A 17,718-nucleotide genomic window follows, 5' to 3' on the forward strand; every position below is an offset into this window, starting at 1 on the left:
TGCAAAATATACGCTATTCTGATATGTCGTACCACAGAATAAGCTACCTGCCAAATTGGCTAGTGACACTGAAATTGTGACCAGCCACAGCCAAGTTGTACCAGCATTTGGCCAGTTGGCAGGTGCCAGTGTCAAGCCCTGACACACACACACACACACACACACACACACGTCTTGTCAGAGAGACACAGTCTCTCTCTCTCTCTCTCTCTCTCTCTCTCTCTCTCTCTCTCTCTCTCTCTCTCTCTCTCTCTCTCTCTCTCTCTCTCTCTCTCTCTCTCTCTCTCTCTCTCTCAGCTTGCCAGAGAGACACAATCTCTCTCTCGTGCTCGCTCGCTCACTCCCACACACACCTTGTCAGGAGCCTCCATGTCCCTGTAGCCGTCGGGGTCGTCGCTGTCATACTGCTCTGCCTTCTGAGACTTGGGCTTCTTAACCACCCTGAGGATACAACACACAAACAGCACAGAGCACACACACACACACACACACACACACACACACACACACACACACACACACACACACACACACACACACACACACGACAAGAGGAAAAGGATATTACTGATGCCACGCTCATCACGATATGCGATATGGCAGCGAACGATTTCAAATGTGCAGTGATATGTGGGGCACAGCGGCACAAACGAAGAACACGAAATTCACCACTCTTTGCGACTACGAACGATTCAGCAGTGCATATCTGTCCCAACCGTAAACTTTGTGGAACGTGTTCAGAATGACGTTTTCCTTAACAAATACCAGCTTCATTTGTCCCCCTTTAAGGCAACTTTAGACTGCAACACGCGAATGGCAAGTCGCTTACCTCCGTGCTCGAACCATGATGCTAGGAAATTTGAGGGTCTTCTTCTACCGTAAACGTCTTTCTTTGGTCTTTCCTCACAAGGTTTATCAGCTCAGATGACGCCAACTCAGAGAATTTCACCGACTTGGTTAAAACATGGCACTTTATCTAACGAGTTAAAGAAAATAACATCAGGCTCAACAGAAAACAGTAGACATGTGTTGCGCGTGGGACACTGGTGGTAGGCGTCACTTCCTGTTTTCCTTCTGCGTGAGATTCTCGTCCTCGTAGAACTAGCTTGGCTGCACTCTACTGCCACTGGCTGGGCTGGAGTGTACATGATAACAACAACATTTGGTTCTTATTGCAATGTAGGCCTATGTACAATACACTGCAACAATTAATCTTTTTTTTAAAGAAAAATAAAAAATCCACCGTCAGGTTTTTCACCAGTGTTTGCTAGTGTGTCTCTTTAGCTGTTTAACTGTTGGTTTGTTAAATTATTTCATGCATGTAGCCTATAGTTCTGAAACGCTGAGCATTGACATTGGCACATTAGCTCAAGCTGATGCAATTTCGGTGATTATCTGAACTGGTTTGGAGGAGGTTGATGCTGAGTGTTGAATTTTACATGTTATACTGTGGGCCTATATATGCACAGTCCTGTATGCTGTGTGTGCTCTCTCTCTCTCTCTCTCTCTCTCTCTCTCTCTCTCTCTCTCTCTCTCTCTCTCTCTCTCTCTCTCTCTCTCTCTCTCTCTCTCACACACACACACACACACACACACACACACACACACACACACACACACACACACACACACACACACACACACACACACACACACACACACACATTATTTGTGTCTGCCAGATTTATTAGCAAGCAGTGTTATACAAATGACAAAAGTTACAAAAACGTTACAAAAATATGTTATACAAATGACAAAAGTTACAAAAACGTTACAAAAATATTATTTTGTGGCAGTGCAGTATAGAGGAACATGACAGGTTTTAATAAAAGGTAATGCCTAACATAGAGTCATATACAGTGAAAGATATTATACCTGTATATCCATACCAGACTCTGTCATCCATGTCTTTAGATGGACCTTGCTTTGTGCACTGGTGCACAGTCATGTTGGAAGAGGAAGGGGCATGCTCCAAAATTGTCCCCACAACCTTGGGAGCATGGGATTGTACAAAATGGTTTGGGATACCATTCCATGCTCTCCAGGTTCTCGTCTGATGTAAGGCCTAACATAGAGTCACATGTAATGCCTAATATACAGTAGAGTAGTGGAATATGTTGTTTTCTCTCTCTGAAGTAATACCTTGTGGTCATATTGTGATGGAGTGACCATCACTAGGGTTGTGAGTGTGTTCTGACTAACATGCCAATGAGCCTGGCTCTTTGGTGTAGCGGTCAGAGCCCCAGTTTACTACTCCAGAAGGTCTGGGTTCAAGTCCCAGCTGTGCAACTCTACTCGCCTTTGCTATAAATGGTGTCAGAAGTGCAATGGCTACCATGAGGCCATCGGAAGCGTACCCATTGTGTGTGTGCCATAATTCCATGTGAAGGACCCCCAGGATTGGTGACCCTGGTGCAAGGGACCCCAGTGATGGGTGAAGCATTGATGATGGGGCACATTGGATGGGAGTAGCATGATGGGCAGTTGCGTGAGGGACATCTTGAGTGTGTGAAGCGCACGGGTGCGCTTCCCGAAGGGGAAGGCAGTGTCATGGAGTGACCATCACTAGGGTTGTGAGTGTGTTCTAACATGCCAATAAGCCTGGCTCTTTGATGTAGCGGTCAGAGCCCCAGTTTACCACTCCAGAAGGTCTGGGTTCGAGTCCCAGCTGTGCAACTCTACTCCCCCTTCGCTACACATATACAGAGAAAGATATTAGATTCACATGATGTAATACTTAGCATACTATAAAAGATATTGGATTCACATGATGTAATACCTGAAACGTATACAGTGAAAGATAGGCCTAATAGATTCACATGATGTAATACCTAACATACAGTCGTATACAGTAAAATAGTATATTGGATTCACATGTAATGTGGGATACAGTGAGTCCAATATGTATTTGATCCCTCACTGATTTTGTTGGTTTGCCTACTAACAAAGACATGATCAGTCAATAAATGTTATGGTAATATGTATTCTAATATGGAGAGACAGAATATCAAAAAGAAAATCCAGAAATTAATTTAAGAGAATATATATTAATTTATTTCCATTTCATCAAGCAAAATAAGTATTTGATCTCCTGCCAACTGATAACAGTTCCGGGCCCACAGACCAGATGAGCACTTCTGATCAACTTGTCATCTGAATTAAAGACACCTGTACATACTAACATGCATAAAAGACGCATTGAATCAGCAGAATCAGTCCATACTATGAGTGAATCAGTCACATTCCAACCTCACCAGCATGGGAAAGACCAAAGAGCGGTCAAATGATATCAGGGACAAGATTTTAGACCTGAACAAAGATTAAATGGGCTGCAAAGCCACAAGAAAGAGACTGGGTATTAATGACCCAACTGTTGATGCATTTCTTCCAAAATGTAAGGAATACAAAATGACTATCCATCAGCCTGTCTGGGGTTCTATACAAGATTTGACCTTTTGTAGGGATTTGATAATCATGAGAACGGAAAGAAAGCACCCTAGACCTGTACAGGATGAACTAGGCAATGATATCAAAGCTACTGAACCAAAATCACTGAGAAAACTACTGGTAGCACTTAATGCCACAGAGGTTTAAAATCCTGAAGTGCACATGGTACCTCTACTTCAGAAGGAAGCTGTGCAGTCCCACCTGAGGTTTGCCAATGGACATCAGACTGGTTTAGGATATTATAAGGAGGTGCTGTAGTGAGATGAAACCAAAATCAAGCTGTTTGGCATTAACACAATTCAATGTGTTTTGTGAAAGAGAACTGCTGTCTATGATCCCAGGAACACCCTCCTCATCATCATGCATGGAAGTGGTATCATTATGGTTTGAGGGTGTTTGTCTGGCCAAGGCACAGGACAACTTCACATCGTCAACGAATGGATGGAGGGAGACATGTAATGTGCAATCCTGAGTGCAAACGTCCTTCCCTCCACCACTACACTGAAGGTGGGCCATTTTTGGATCTCCCAACATGACAATAATACACAACATACAGTCAAAGCAAAGAAGGAGTGGCTCAATAAGAAGCATATTAAAGTAGTGAAGAGGCATAGACAGTCTCCAAATATTAACCCTACAGTAATTCTATGGAGGGAACTGAACCTCCCATTTGCCAAGCTACAGCCACAAACTATCAATGTTTTAGAGACAATCTGCAAAGAAAAATTGGCAAAAATCTTTTCTACTATATGTACAAACATTGTCATCAACTAAAAGAAGCATCTGACCTCAGTGCTAGACAATTAGGGCTTTGTCACAAAGCACTTTATCTTCTTTAGCTAGAGGTGTCAAATACTTATTTGCCTAAATTAAATACAAATAAATTAAAATATATTATTTTATGTTATTTTCTGGAATTTCTTTTTGATATTTTGTCTCTCCATGTTTGAATACATATTATCATAAATTTATAGACTGATCATGTCTTTATTAGTGGGCAAACAAGCAAGATCAGCAAGGGATCAAATACATATTGGACTCACTGTATGTTGTTTTTTCTCTCTGAAGTAATACCTCATATACAGCTCAAGGAGTACTAGCAAGCGGTAGAGTAGCACTAAAAATGGAAGATGATGTGCTCTCTCCTGAGGTAGTACCTCACAGTGAAACGTGATGTGTTCTCTTCTGAGGTACGGCATACCTAACAGTGAAGTATACTCTCATCTGCCTAACACAGAGTAGTAGTAGGGTTTTCATCTGGCACCTCTGTCTCCTTTGACTGGGTCTGTGCTGGGAAGAGGTCCGACGCCTGTTGTGAAGCAGGTCTCCGGTTGGTTTTCGCCCCCCGCTGTACACAGCATCTGAACACGCCCATGGTGAGGGCGTAGAGGAGGGGGTAGAGGCAGCTGTGTACGTAGGCCACACCTCGCGTCACCACCATCACCGTCTCCAACGTCATCTCCGCCTGGCAGGACATCTGTGTTTTCCCATTGGTTACTTGGTAGAGCAGCGCTCCGTTGTAGGGCAGGTGACACATGGCAAAGACCACGGTTAGCACCACGCACACGGACTCGTGCCGCCACAAGGCCTTGGTGCGGAGCAACGTGACCGTGATGCACACGCAGCGAAACCCGGCGACCAGCAGCGGCAGGAAGAACCCCACGAAGATCTGCACAGGGACCAGGATCGCCATGTTGAGGGGACCGTCCTTAAAGTTGAACACACACTTGGCTGGCACTGTCAAGTCATTATACTCAGCAATGCTCTGGTGCAAGTCATGGTCCAGATTGCTCTGCTTTAGCCGGGTGTAGAGGAATGTCGGCACGGACAGGACGACAGCCAGGGACCAGATGGCGAGGGAGACAAGCAGGTGGCCCACCCAGGATGCCATGGAGCAGATCTCCCTTGGCTGTGCCCTGTGCCTGTCCTTGCTCTTTACAATGGCTGTGTATCTGTCTCTACTGAGGAAAGCCAGGAGCAGTGCGCTGCAGTGCAGTTTGATGCTGTAGGCTCCCCTCGCACACTTGCAGGCTGCGACACCCATAACAGGCCAGCCGTTACGCTCATAGAAGATGGTCACTGGAAGAGCCATCGCAAACACCAGGTCCGCCACTGCCATGTTTATCAAGTACACGTCAGTCATGGTCATGCCCGATTTCCTCCAGCGGCACGCAGAGCTGAGGATCACCACGGTATTGCCCACGAGGCCAACAGCACAGACGAGGGAGTACATATACAGCTGGAGTGTATTCTCCCAGTTGCGGAAGCTGTCAATATCACACGACACTGACGGCAGTGATGGAGAATCCCCATCGTAACTGCCACCGTTCTCATAATTTGAATCATTGAAAGTGTAATCATCGTAAAAGTCCAGATGAAATTCGACATCAGTGAGATTCATCTGCAAGTACATAAGAGGCAATGTTTCACTGACATTTTCAAACAACAGAATATGCTGCTACACTTGTAAATGTGTCCTGCATCAAAAGACCAAGAGCTCAGTAAGCAAGGGCAACATGAACATACAATCAGCAGAGGCCTAATGGTATGGGGGTGGTCTTAAAATCAGAGGGTTGCAGGTTCGAATCCTACCTTTACCTCTCCCTACACCTCTATCCATGGCTGAAGTGCTCTTGAGCCAGGCATTTAACTACACTTTGCTACAGGGGCTGTAACCAACACCCTCTAAGTAACCAGTGTTGGGCAAGTTACACAAAAACTGTAATGCATTACTGATTACATGTTAGTGTCTTTTCAAAATAATCCATTACACTACAATATTACTATATTTAAAATGTAAGGCTACATTACACTACTTTTGCATTATTTCAGTTACTTTCGCCAAAATAACTGTATGCCTAAATATGGATCTGGCAATTTATTACAGTGTAAATCAAGCTCATAAGTCATGGCTTTTTCACCTCCCATCCAGGAGGTGTTTTTGGCAGCATGCAGAGTAAAAACTACCCAGTTCAGGAGTAGCTTCTTTCTGACCCAACACACTGAATACCACCAAAATCCAGGTCATTGTAATGCATTGTAACTTAAGCTATTTAGCATGGTAACTAAGTAAATATTTGCCTTGCAATACCTTACATTACTGCATTACAGCAAAAAGTAATGCATTACAGTAATGCATTACTTTTGTAATGCATTACTGGCCAACATGGTAAATAACTGAGTCACTTTGAGTAAAAGCGTCCACTAAGTGTAATGTGTTGTAATGGAATGTTTTACTTAATTTAAAGGTCAGATTGCTCAGAGACAGAAACCTCCTCTTACAGAAAATACTGTGTGTGATCTCTTTGGAATGTATTGCAAATCACATTTCAATAACATCACAGAATATATTTCATATGCAACACTCATCTTCTGCCAGCAATATTCTGGTTTTATTTCACATACAGCAGCTACGTAGCTAGATAGCTGGACAGACAGACACAGTCAAAAGGATATGCAAGCTTCTCACCTCTGCTCTTATGGCTATAAACACTCCTACTGAAGATCTGTTGAGGATCTGCTGAAGTGTCTCCACTCTCAGCCCTTCTGTTGTGGTCAGAGGGATTTATCGTGTTACAGGCAGCTCTCTCTCACACACACATGCATGTGATCTACAGTTAACCAGGTTTAGGTTACAGGACTTGTGAAAAGTTATGGTGTTGTCCTGGCGTGTTGTGAACTGTGTAGTCTGTTTCAGTTTCTGTTTGCATGTGTGCGTGTGTGGGCGTGTTGTGAACTATGTAGCGGTGGGGTGTGTTTCCTTTCTGTTTCTTCCCTGCAGCTTGGTGTACTGTCAGGGCCAGAATAACATACAGTAGATATGTGGCCCCCACCACAGGCTAGATGTGGCTGCAGCCTATAGGGCCCCCACACAGGCTAGATATGGCTGCAGCCTAGGGCCCCTACCACAGGCTAGATGTGGCTGCAGCCTACCTGTGTTTGTCTGTCCATGAGAGAGAGGGAGAGAGAGACAGAGAGAGAGTGTGTGTTCAAATGTCTTCTTGGTAAATTGCTCTAAATGCTTTTGCAAGTGAAGCGTGAATGACCTCTTCCACCTCCCTCTGACCTACTCTCCTCCCTCTGATTCTCTCTAATTTCTCCTCTCTTTTCTTTCTTTCTTTCTTTCTATCATTATATCACTCCAACTCCCTTTCCTCTGTCGATTGCCCGTTGGCACCTCCCTCTGACTTCACTATCACTTCTTCTCTACCACTTCTCCTTCCTCTCCTTCCTCTCTCCATTTCTTCTCCTCCCTTGTGCCTCTTTTCTACATCCCTCTCTTCTGCTTCTCTATCTTTCTGTCCCTCGCTACATCTCAACACACACACAGACACACACAGACACACACACACACACACACACACACACACACACACACACACACACACACACACACACACACACATTATTAGTGTTTGTATCAAATGTATTATCCAGCAGTGTTATACTAGTGACAAAAGTAATCAATTACCTTTTTGCGGCAGTGCAGCAGTGACAGGTTTTAATAAAAGTTCCCAGTAGTGGAATATGTTGCCTTCTCTGTCTGAAGTAATACTTAACATACAGTCATATACAGTGAAAGATATTGGATTCACATGATGTAATAACCAGTGTTGCCAGATTTTCTGCGACAAATAAGCGACTGACGTCCTGAAAACAAGCCCAAAAGAAGCGACTGACGGGCGTCGTGAAAACAAGCCCAAAATAAGCGACCGAAGGAGTGGGTTGTCAGTTGCGTGCCTAGTCAGGCAAGACCTTGGTCTTTGCGGGGGTCTGTGTGACAGCTAAAATCCACACAGGTGACCACAGAGAGGTGGGAGTTAACGATGCTGTAGTATGGTTACTTGTAAAGATGAGTGAGAAAAGACGAGTTGCCATTGAGAAACACATTCAAATGACCGGCAGAGCAGGAGAAAACAGCAAGCCCAACCCTGAAAAGAACAAGCCCAAAAAACCGCAACCCGCGACTTCTCAAAATTCAAAGCGACTGCTCAAAAAAAGAAGCCCAAGGTCGCTTATAATAAGCGGAATTGGCAACACTGGTAATAACACTCTGAAGTAATGCCTAGCATACAGTCATATACAGTGAAAGATATCAGATTCACATGGTGTCATGCCTAAGGAAGATGAATGCTTTTCATCTGAGGTAATAAATATAAAAATAAGGTAATAAACGAATACATGCCGCCATTCCGACATACTGCCACTCAACTTGCTGTGGGATGTCTTGAATCTTGTGTTTTTATTGTAACATAACTTTTTAAGCAGCCTTATTGGCCGGTACTCCCTGGCAGAAGAGTTATTATAACTCTTGTTTAAAGAAAGTGGCGGAGTGGCGGTATGTCGAAATGGCGGTTGGCCCTCTAACATAGAGTAGCATTAACAATGGAAGATGATGTGTTCTCTTCTGAGGTAATACCTCACGGTGAAATGTGATGTGTTCTATTTGAAGGTAAATGCTAACAGTGAAATATGTTCTACCTAACACAGAGTAGTAGAAGATAATGGGTTTTCATCTGGCCTCTCTGTCTCTGGTGACTGGGTCTGTGCTGGGATGAAGAGGTCCAACGCCTGTCGTGAAGCAGGTCTCCGGTTGGTTTTCGCCCCACCGCTGTACACAGCATCTGAACACGCCCACGGTGAGGGCGTAGAGGAGGGGGTAGAGGCAGCTGTGTACGTAGGCCACACCTCGCGTCACCACCATCACCCTCTTCAATTCGCAGGACATCTGTGTGTTCCAGTTGGTTACGTGGTAGAGCAGCGCTCCGTTGTAGGGCAGGTGACACATGGCAAAGACCACGGTTAGCACCACGCACACGGACTCGTGCCGCCACAAGGTCTCAGTGCGGAGCAATGTGACCGTGATGCACACGCAGCGAAACCCGGCGACCAGCAGCGGCAGGAAGAACCCTAAGGAGATCTGGACGGAGACCAGGATCGCCATGCTGGCGGGGTCACCGGCGTTAAAGTTGATCACACACTTCACTGGCACTTTCAAGTCACCATAGTCCACAATGCTCTGGTCCAAGTCGTGGTCCACAGAGTTCCTGTGTAGCTGGGTGTAGATGAATGTCGGCACGGACAGGATGACAGCCAGGGACCAGATGGCAAGGGCGACAAACAGGCGGCACACCAAGGATCTGTCCCTGGGCTGTACCATGGAGCTGCTTTCCCTGGTCTGTGCCATGTCCCCGTCCCCATCCTGTAGCATGGAGGTCTCCCCGGCCTGTGCCACGGTGGAGCTGCCCCTGGCCTGTACTAGGGCCGCGTATCGGTCTCCACTGAGGCAGGCCAGGAGTAGTGCGCTGTAGTGCAGTTTGATGCTGTAGGCTCCCCTCGCAAGTTTGCAAACTGCGACACCTATAACAGGCCAGCCGTTACGCTCATAGAAGATGGTCACAGGAAGAGCCATCACGAACACGAGATGTGCAACTGCCATGTTTATCAGGTACACGTCAGTCATGGTCATGCACATCCTGGTTTTCCTGCAGAAGCACGCATAGCTGAGGATCACCATGATGTTGCCCACGAGGCCGACAGCACAGACGAGGGAGTAGATGTACAGCTGTAGATGCATAGCTGTATTCTCCCAGTTGCCGAATTGCTCAATATCACACGCCACTGACAGCAGTGATGTGACATTGTCTTCATAATCAGCGTAATGAACGTCGACGGGAGAGTCAGTGGGATGTGAGTCATTGGAAGTGTAATCATGATCGTAATAGTCGATACGAAAGTCGATGGGAGAGTCAGTGGTATTTGAGTCATTGAAAGTGTAATCATCGTAATAGTCTAAATGAAAGTTGACATCGGGATCCATCTGCAAGCATATAAGAGGCAATATAAGATTTGGCATTGACATTTTCAAAGAACAAAATATTCTGCTACACTCATGTCTCAATCATGTGTTTGGTAAATGTGTCCTGCATCAAAACACCATGGGCCTCATTTATAACACTTTGCGGAAGAAATGCGCCAAAAGAGGGCGCACGCACGAATCTCAGGATGTAGGCTACGTAGGCCTACGCAAGAAAATATTCAGACTATTCACGTACGGTCCACGCCGATTTCCCTTTATAAATCTCAACTGATTCTGAAGTTGCGTCACATGAGCGCACCTGTGGACACACCCATAATTTATCATGAATATTCAGTAAAACGCCCAAAATGAATATTTAGGCCTATATCTGTGGACGGCGTGCGGAAAGCAGACGAGAGATTTACCACATGTGGAGCAAACAGTTTTATTAGATAGGCTAAATAACGTTGGGCAATGTTGAGCAGTTAAGTTTGGGAAGTCATACAAAAATCTAAATCCCTCGAATTACAGCATGTGGATGGTTAGCCTATATGTTCGCAAAGGTCACGCTATAGGCCCTACTAGAGGAAATAAAAAGGATGGCATGGACATGAATGCCAGCTTGGTCATGGACATGTAGTATTAATTAAGTTGTGAACAAGGGGGAAAATAGCTGCGCCAAGGAAACATTACATTACATTGCATTGCATTTGGCAGACGCTTTATAACCAAAGCGACTTTCAAAAGAGGACATAATCAAGCCAACATCACAAGCAAATACAAAGTGCACAGGAGATATACAGAACAACAAGTGCAGTTGCAAAGAGGGGTTAGTTGTTTTTTGTTTTTGTTTTTGTTTTTTTTGTTTTTTTTTTAAATATAAGGAGTAAATAACGAGTACGTTGAGATGCGTTCCGAAACCGTGGTGTCCTCTATAGTATATATAGTAGCCTACTCACATGGCCTGTCCCCATGTGAAATTCACCGGTAAAACACTATTCGCTGTCTCGTCGCACCTCATATGCACCGGGTTAAGGCCTACCGCTAGGCCTTGTCACTGCGCACAGCTGTCTGCTTTCAGTTCAAAGCGACGCCCCAACTGTCGATCGACATATCCACAGACAGCATGACATATATGGGCATTTCCTAGTCTGTATTTATTAAATGTGTGTATTATAAACATGCATCATCGGTGTGTAAGGCCAGCTGTCAAATGCACACCTCTGCTTCTTTGATGACGAATAACCACATGAAAAAGAAATGACATGCAACAAGAGAAACAAAGCTGTCCATCAGTATGGCACTTGGCTGTATGCTCACCTGTATGGCTGAGAAAACCAACCATTATTTTTATATAGGCTACTAGACCTACAGATGCACTTGGGACTCGAGCAGATGATTCTGTAACTGGCTTAAATGTTGACGTAATTCCATTCAGAGTCGGAACACTTTATAGCCTACAGATATGATTATAGCCTGATACTGGAAAGGTCCGTGGTTAATAAAATGATTTATACACACATTTAAAAATACGGTATTTCCAAATGTAATGTACCCTAAATGTACAATTTGAAGCGTCGATTACTTCCTTACAAAACATGCATGTGGCTAGGGATAGACCAGGTAGGGCTAGGCCTACTTATTGTTTTCCGCCATAACCAAACAAACAACAAACAGTTCGTTGCGAACTGGATTAACTAATGTTAAAGTGGCTATCGTGACAAGTGACCCGTGATTTTTTCCTCAACCAATTTCGGGTCGTTCTTCCAGCTACCTCCCGAGGTCGCGCTTTCCGCTTTGCGTGGAGCTGCACATGTTTATCGCCAAGTTCTTTTTCTATAAATACCAAACCTTGCGGTGAACTTGGCGTGCGCAGTCTTTTGTGCGTACGCACCCGATATAAATAAGGCCCCATGATCTCAGGAAGCAAGGGCAACATGAACCTACAAAGCTGACAGCCTTTGCCAGGGGCAAACAGCCTTTGCCTTGGCCTAATGGTAAGGCAGGTGATCAGAGGGTTGCAGGTTCGAAATCCACCTTTACCTCTCCCTATACCTCCATCCATGGCTGAAGTGCCCTTGAGCAAGACATTTACTGTAACTACACATTGCTCCAGGGTCTGTAACCAACACCCTGTAAATAACCAAGTCGCTTTAGGTAAAAGTGTGCGCTAAGTCTGATATATTATAATGGTCTTATTTAACTTAAAGGTCAGATTGCTCAGAGACAGAAACCTGCTAGACCCTTACAGAAGATACTGTGTGTGATCTCTTTGGGATGTATTGCAAATCACATTTCAAGAACATCACAGAATAAATTTCACATGCAACACTCATCTTCTGCCAGCAATATTCTGTTTTTAATTAGCATACAGCAGCTACGTAGCCTGACAGACAGACACAGTACAAAAGCAGATCGCAAGCTTCTCACCTCTGCCAGTATGGCTATAAATACTCCTGCTGGCGAGCTGTTCAGGATCTGCAGAAGTGTATCCACTCCCAACCAGTTTGTTGTGGTCAGAGGAATTTTCCGTATATGGCACTCTCTCTCTCACACACCCACACACATAGGCCTACATGTGATTTACATGTAACCAGATTTAGGTTACAGGACTTGCGAAAAGTTATCGTGTTGTCCTTGCTTGTTGTTGACTGTGGAGTCCGTTTCAGTTTCTGTTTGTGTGTGTGCGTGTGTGTGTGTGTGTTTCCTGTTCCCAGCCTTGTTTCCCACAGAATGTTTGGAAACTATGGGGGCAGTCTCCCCATGGAGGCGGGGTGTGTGTGTGTGTGTGTGTGGGGGGGGGGGGGGGGGATGCTGATGAAAAACAAGCAAAAAAAATATTTCAGTAGGCCTATTACATTGGCGCATGGAGAAACTATAACTACTTACTTACTTATCCTCTTCGTCCCGGCTGGGACATAAGCCTGCAATCATGCACTGCCACTGAACCCTGTCTCGTGCTTTGGCGTAGGTGCTCCATCCCAGGACAGCCCCATCCCCTTTAGCTCTGTCATCACGGTCCTTCGCTTGGTGTTCTTTGGCCTTCCCCTCTTTCTTTTCCCGACCGGGGTCCATCTCGGGCGACTTTAGGTGTTCTTTCATTGGGCATTCTGAATACATGGCCGAGCCATCGTAGTCTACGTTTCTGAATTTCAAGAGACATATGTGAGCTGCCTGTCCTCTTGTAAAGTTCTTCATTTGAGATCTTGTTTGGCCAAAAGATGTTACAGATTTTACGGAGGCAGTGGTTATGGAAGACATCAATCTTTTGCATGTCTTGCTTTGTTGCTCTCCAGCACTCAGAGCCATACAGCAGGACAGCCTTGACATTGCTGTTGTAGAGCCTGACTTTTGTTCTGAGGCTGTACTGCTTGGACTTCCAGATGTTATGGAGTTGGCTGAAGGCCCCTCTTGCTTTGGTCAGGCGCGTCTTGATGTCCTTTTGTGTCCCGCTTTCACTGCTAATGATGCTTCCAAGGTATGGAAATTCCTCCACGCATTTTAGTGCCTCTCCATCGATGGTGATTGGTCGTGTTGCTGCAGTGTTGATGCACATCACCTGGGTCTTCATTTGGTTGATGTACAGACCAGTTTGCTTTGCATGGTTGTTTAGCAGGTTGGTCTTTTCTTGGAGGTGGCTATGTGTGGGTGACATAATTGCAAGGTCGTCTGCGAAATCAAGGTCTTCCAAAAAGGAGAACGGTGTCCATTGGATTCCACGGGGTCTGCCAGCTGTTGTTTGTCGCATTACCCAGTCGATGCTGATGAGGAACAGGATGGGAGAGAGGACGCAGCCCTGTCTGACTCCAGATTTTACAGGAAATGTAAAAGGGTGTTGTCCAAGATGACACTGCATTCAAAGTGTTCATAGAACATTTTGATGATGTTGACTATTTTGGCAGGTATTCCGTATGCTCTTAGGATTTTCCATAGGCTCTCACGATGGACACTGTCAAACGCCTTTTTGAAGTCATGGAGAAACTATTCCTACCCTACAATTTCAGAACGCAGTAACTCAGCTTACTGGTAGGCCTACTGAGAAAAAAAGGATTTAAAGTTTCCTTTCTGGACGGGCAACTGTGTTGTCGTTAGCCTAAAGTGGTGAGGACTGTTACAACCCAAAACGTAATAACTGCCAATAACGTAATAACTGCCAATAACGTAATAATTTGGGCCCCTTTGAAACGTAATAACTTGCCAATAACGTAATAACCTCCCTACCCATAACGTAATAACATTCTGCCAATAGGCCAACGTTATTAGCCTTACGCTCAAAAAAAAGCTTTTATAATGTAATAACGATGCCAATAACGGAATAACCTGCCAGTAACGTAATAATTTGGGCCCATTTGAAACATAATAAAGTTGCAAATAATGTAATAATATTTATCTACCAATAATGTAATAACATTCTGACAATAATGTAATGAGGTATTTTGCAGGTCATTGGGCGACGTTATTGGCCTTACAATAACTTAAAAAAAGCTTTGATAAAAAAAAAATTCTTTCATCTTAGAAAATGACTAAATATTTCCTCTTTTAGAGATGGTTGACCAAATATGCTGTCTGCCTACATTATTAGCCTATATTATTGGCAAATTATTGAGCGGTATATGTAGCAGAGATGACTTCATTATTTGCAATGCACATATTTTACTGTTCATATTTAATCTCATGTCTATCTAGTGATGTAGCCATCCTCTGCATTTCCAGCATTCCCTATGTATGAAATCAAATTGTCTTACTACTAAGTTATTACAATAATGACAAATACATACAGTATTCTCAATTTTATGGTAACACTTTATTTTAGGGATACATCTATTCCCACTAATACATACACTATTAATGCCTGTGTAAGTAACTTGTGAGCAGGGTTGGGGAAGTTACTTTTTAAATGTAATCCGGTAAAGTTACAAATTACTCTTTCAAAAATGTATTCAGTAATGTAATCCCATTACTTCAATATTTAAGTAATGTAACGGATTACTTTTGGATTACTTTTGGATTACTTTTCCCCCAAAATACTTATAATGACTTAAGTGAATCATGCTTTTTCCCCCCAAACACTTACAATGACTTAAAATAAATTGAGGAAAGCTTACTTAGGCTTAGTTTGTCAATTAAAGTACACACAGCAAGTCCTGACCACAGTTCAATTTATTGAAAAAAAAAATAACAGCTATATACAAAATCAACAAAGGCACACCCCACACCCAACCCCTAACCAGGTTGAACTATGTACACAATGGCTGCCCCCACAGCACAACCGGCACTGGACATCGATATTGGCGCCCTTGTCTTCCTTGAAAATGAAATGTTTATTGTATTTCCACCGGGTAAATGCATTTTTCTCCATTGCTCACGACTGCTCTGTACTTCTTTGACTGAGTGATTGATGCAACGACAACGAACTATTGAACACTCCCACCAGCAGGGAAGGGAAGCAAGGCTGAGAGAACGTAGGTCGGTCAGGAATGCTACTGTCACTGTCGTCATTACGTAACAGGTGATGATTCCGGCGAAAAACCAAAAATCACAACATACAAGCCGCGGCATAACAATAAATGAATAAATAAATCAGTTAATATAATAATTAAATAAATAAAAGGGACCAAAGACGCAATTTCGCAAGAATTGTAATCCTGTTAAGTAATCCCCATTCCCACTGAATGTAACTGTAATCTGAATACATATTTTTTTGCTTGTAATGTAACGGATTACAATTACATTGATTTTGTATTCTTTTACCGTAACGCCGTTACATGTAATCCGTTACTCCCCAACCCTGCTTGTAAGGCATGTACAAGCAAAATAAGACAGTTGTTGAGCATGTATTCACAAATGTCTTGTTCATGCCCAATTAGGGATTTATTACTAATATAACCTTAGTAATATAGTAGTAGTAGTAGTAAGTGGCAGAAAGAATACAATGTGTATAAGCTCCCGACACACTGTGTGAACAAACCCTGAACAGTGTCCCTATTCTAAAGTGATTCATTGCTCAGCCCAGATGGCTTAGGGCCCCCGCACTACCAAAGTACCAAAGTCCCCCCGTTACTTAGGGCCCCCACACCACCCAAGCCTGCGCAGCAAAGTGTAAGGGTTTAAAGGGGTATGCCACTACTTTGGGGCTTACTACAGTTAAAATCGTTGGCTGAGGTTTATAAAGGTGGTAAAGTGTCTTATTTTTCATTTTAAGCGTTGTCTTGCTTTAAGACAAGTTAAAAGAGGGAATATGTCGCTAAGCTAGTGAAAGTCAATGGATCCGTGTAGCATTGTAGCATATTTTTAGATGTTTTTAAATTGTACGGCAGTATTGGCATATTTCACCCCCTTTTATTTCGAGAAATTACATAATATTTTACATAGTACTTGTAGTACACTTTCATGTGTGTTTCATAAAAAATGATTGCCGAAGCTGATTTGTGTTTACAACACACTGTTTCATTCGTCTCTCATGCAGGGGTCTATGCTTAGCTCTATGAAAAAATAGGAGCACAGATAAAAAATTAGGAACACTGTGAAATTTCTTGGCACAATTTCATTATTAACGCACAGACATATAGGCCCTACTATACAGAGAATGTACTTTCCCCCCCCCCCCCCCACACACACACACACACTCTATATGAGGGGTGCAATTAAAAGTCGCAGAGGGCCAGGTTTTCATAGTTCCTCCCAGTAAAAGGGCTGAACAACATATATTACACATTTATATCTATATTCACATTCATTACACATTCCTTTCTATATGCACTCTTGTGTCATCTGCTCTTTCAATTAAAGCCTAACTCATTATCATACAACTGTAAAACAAAGCCTGGGCAGTGTCAGTAAACTGTCATCGCAACTGTCCCCTCTCTAAAGGTTTTTCATTGCTCCCAAGTTCTACAAGAACAGTCGCTTGCACACATTTGTGAAGATCAACATTAATCCATGTCGTGTTAGTTATTTTAGTGACTGGCTGGACTTCTTATTGGAGCTCTTCTGCACATGCAGTGCTTCAGCTGCATAATTAAACTTGTTTCAAAACTTTATTTCGCTCCTTGTTGCCAAATTAATTCAGTATTTTCAAAGCATGCGATGCACCCTGTTTCTCCCCACGTCTGCAAATTTGAGGCTTAGGATGTTTCCTTTCTGTTGCTTCCCTGCAGCTTGGCGTACAGTCAGGGCCAGATATGGCTAGATATGGCCTAGGGGCCTCACAGGCTAGATATGGCTACAGCCTAGGTCACCCCCGCCTACCAGGGGCCCCACAGGCTAGATATGGCGGTAACTAGGTGGCTAGGTGTGTGTGTGTGTGTGTGTGTGGGTGGGGGGGGGGATGCTCTTAAATCCAAAAGGGGGTGAAACAGTTTGGGAACCACTGAAATAATGGGATTTGAAGGGAAACGCCACAACAGCAACACGATCGAAACTCATCAGATATAGTACGCAGGGCCGGAAGAAGATGGGATGGGGCCTCTAGG

The 17,718-nt window shown here is 43.9% G+C and overlaps 3 protein-coding genes across 3 annotated transcripts in view; all 3 read right to left on the reverse strand.

The window, feature by feature from the left end:
- utp3 (UTP3 small subunit processome component) overlaps positions 1–1,089 on the reverse strand; it is a 10,344-nt gene extending 9,255 nt beyond the window's left edge. The window contains exons 1-2 of the mRNA XM_063216592.1: positions 830–1,089; positions 354–441 (exon numbers count right to left, since the gene is read on the reverse strand). Of these exons, the coding sequence (XP_063072662.1) occupies positions 354–441; positions 830–846 (105 nt within the window). The 5' untranslated portion in view covers positions 847–1,089. The remainder of the gene's footprint in view (positions 1–353; positions 442–829) is intronic.
- A 3,461-nt stretch (positions 1,090–4,550) lies between these two features.
- Positions 4,551–7,760, reverse strand: LOC134463388 (C-C chemokine receptor type 6-like). The gene is made up of 2 exons (XM_063216593.1): positions 6,917–7,760; positions 4,551–5,848 (listed from the first exon to the last, which is right to left on the reverse strand). The coding sequence occupies exon 2, from the start codon at positions 5,846–5,848 to the stop codon at positions 4,676–4,678; it is 1,173 nt and encodes a 390-aa protein (XP_063072663.1). The 5' UTR covers positions 6,917–7,760; the 3' UTR covers positions 4,551–4,675.
- Positions 7,761–8,780: 1,020 nt separating this feature from the next.
- LOC134463389 (C-C chemokine receptor type 6-like) lies at positions 8,781–12,921 on the reverse strand. The gene is made up of 2 exons (XM_063216595.1): positions 12,677–12,921; positions 8,781–10,267 (listed from the first exon to the last, which is right to left on the reverse strand). Exon 2 carries the CDS (start codon positions 10,265–10,267, stop codon positions 8,960–8,962), a length of 1,308 nt encoding a protein of 435 aa, XP_063072665.1. The 5' UTR covers positions 12,677–12,921; the 3' UTR covers positions 8,781–8,959.
- Positions 12,922–17,718: the final 4,797 nt, after the last annotated feature.

Source organism: Engraulis encrasicolus, chromosome 14 (genome assembly GCF_034702125.1).
Source record: "Engraulis encrasicolus isolate BLACKSEA-1 chromosome 14, IST_EnEncr_1.0, whole genome shotgun sequence".
Taxonomy (NCBI): Eukaryota; Metazoa; Chordata; class Actinopteri; order Clupeiformes; family Engraulidae; genus Engraulis; species Engraulis encrasicolus.

Excerpts from the sequence above, each read along its gene's own strand:
- LOC134463388 (XM_063216593.1), bottom strand. The coding sequence starts at position 5,848 with ATGAATCTCACTGATGTCGAATTTCATCTGGACTTTTACGATGATTAC.
- LOC134463389 (XM_063216595.1), bottom strand. The coding sequence starts at position 10,267 with ATGGATCCCGATGTCAACTTTCATTTAGACTATTACGATGATTACACT.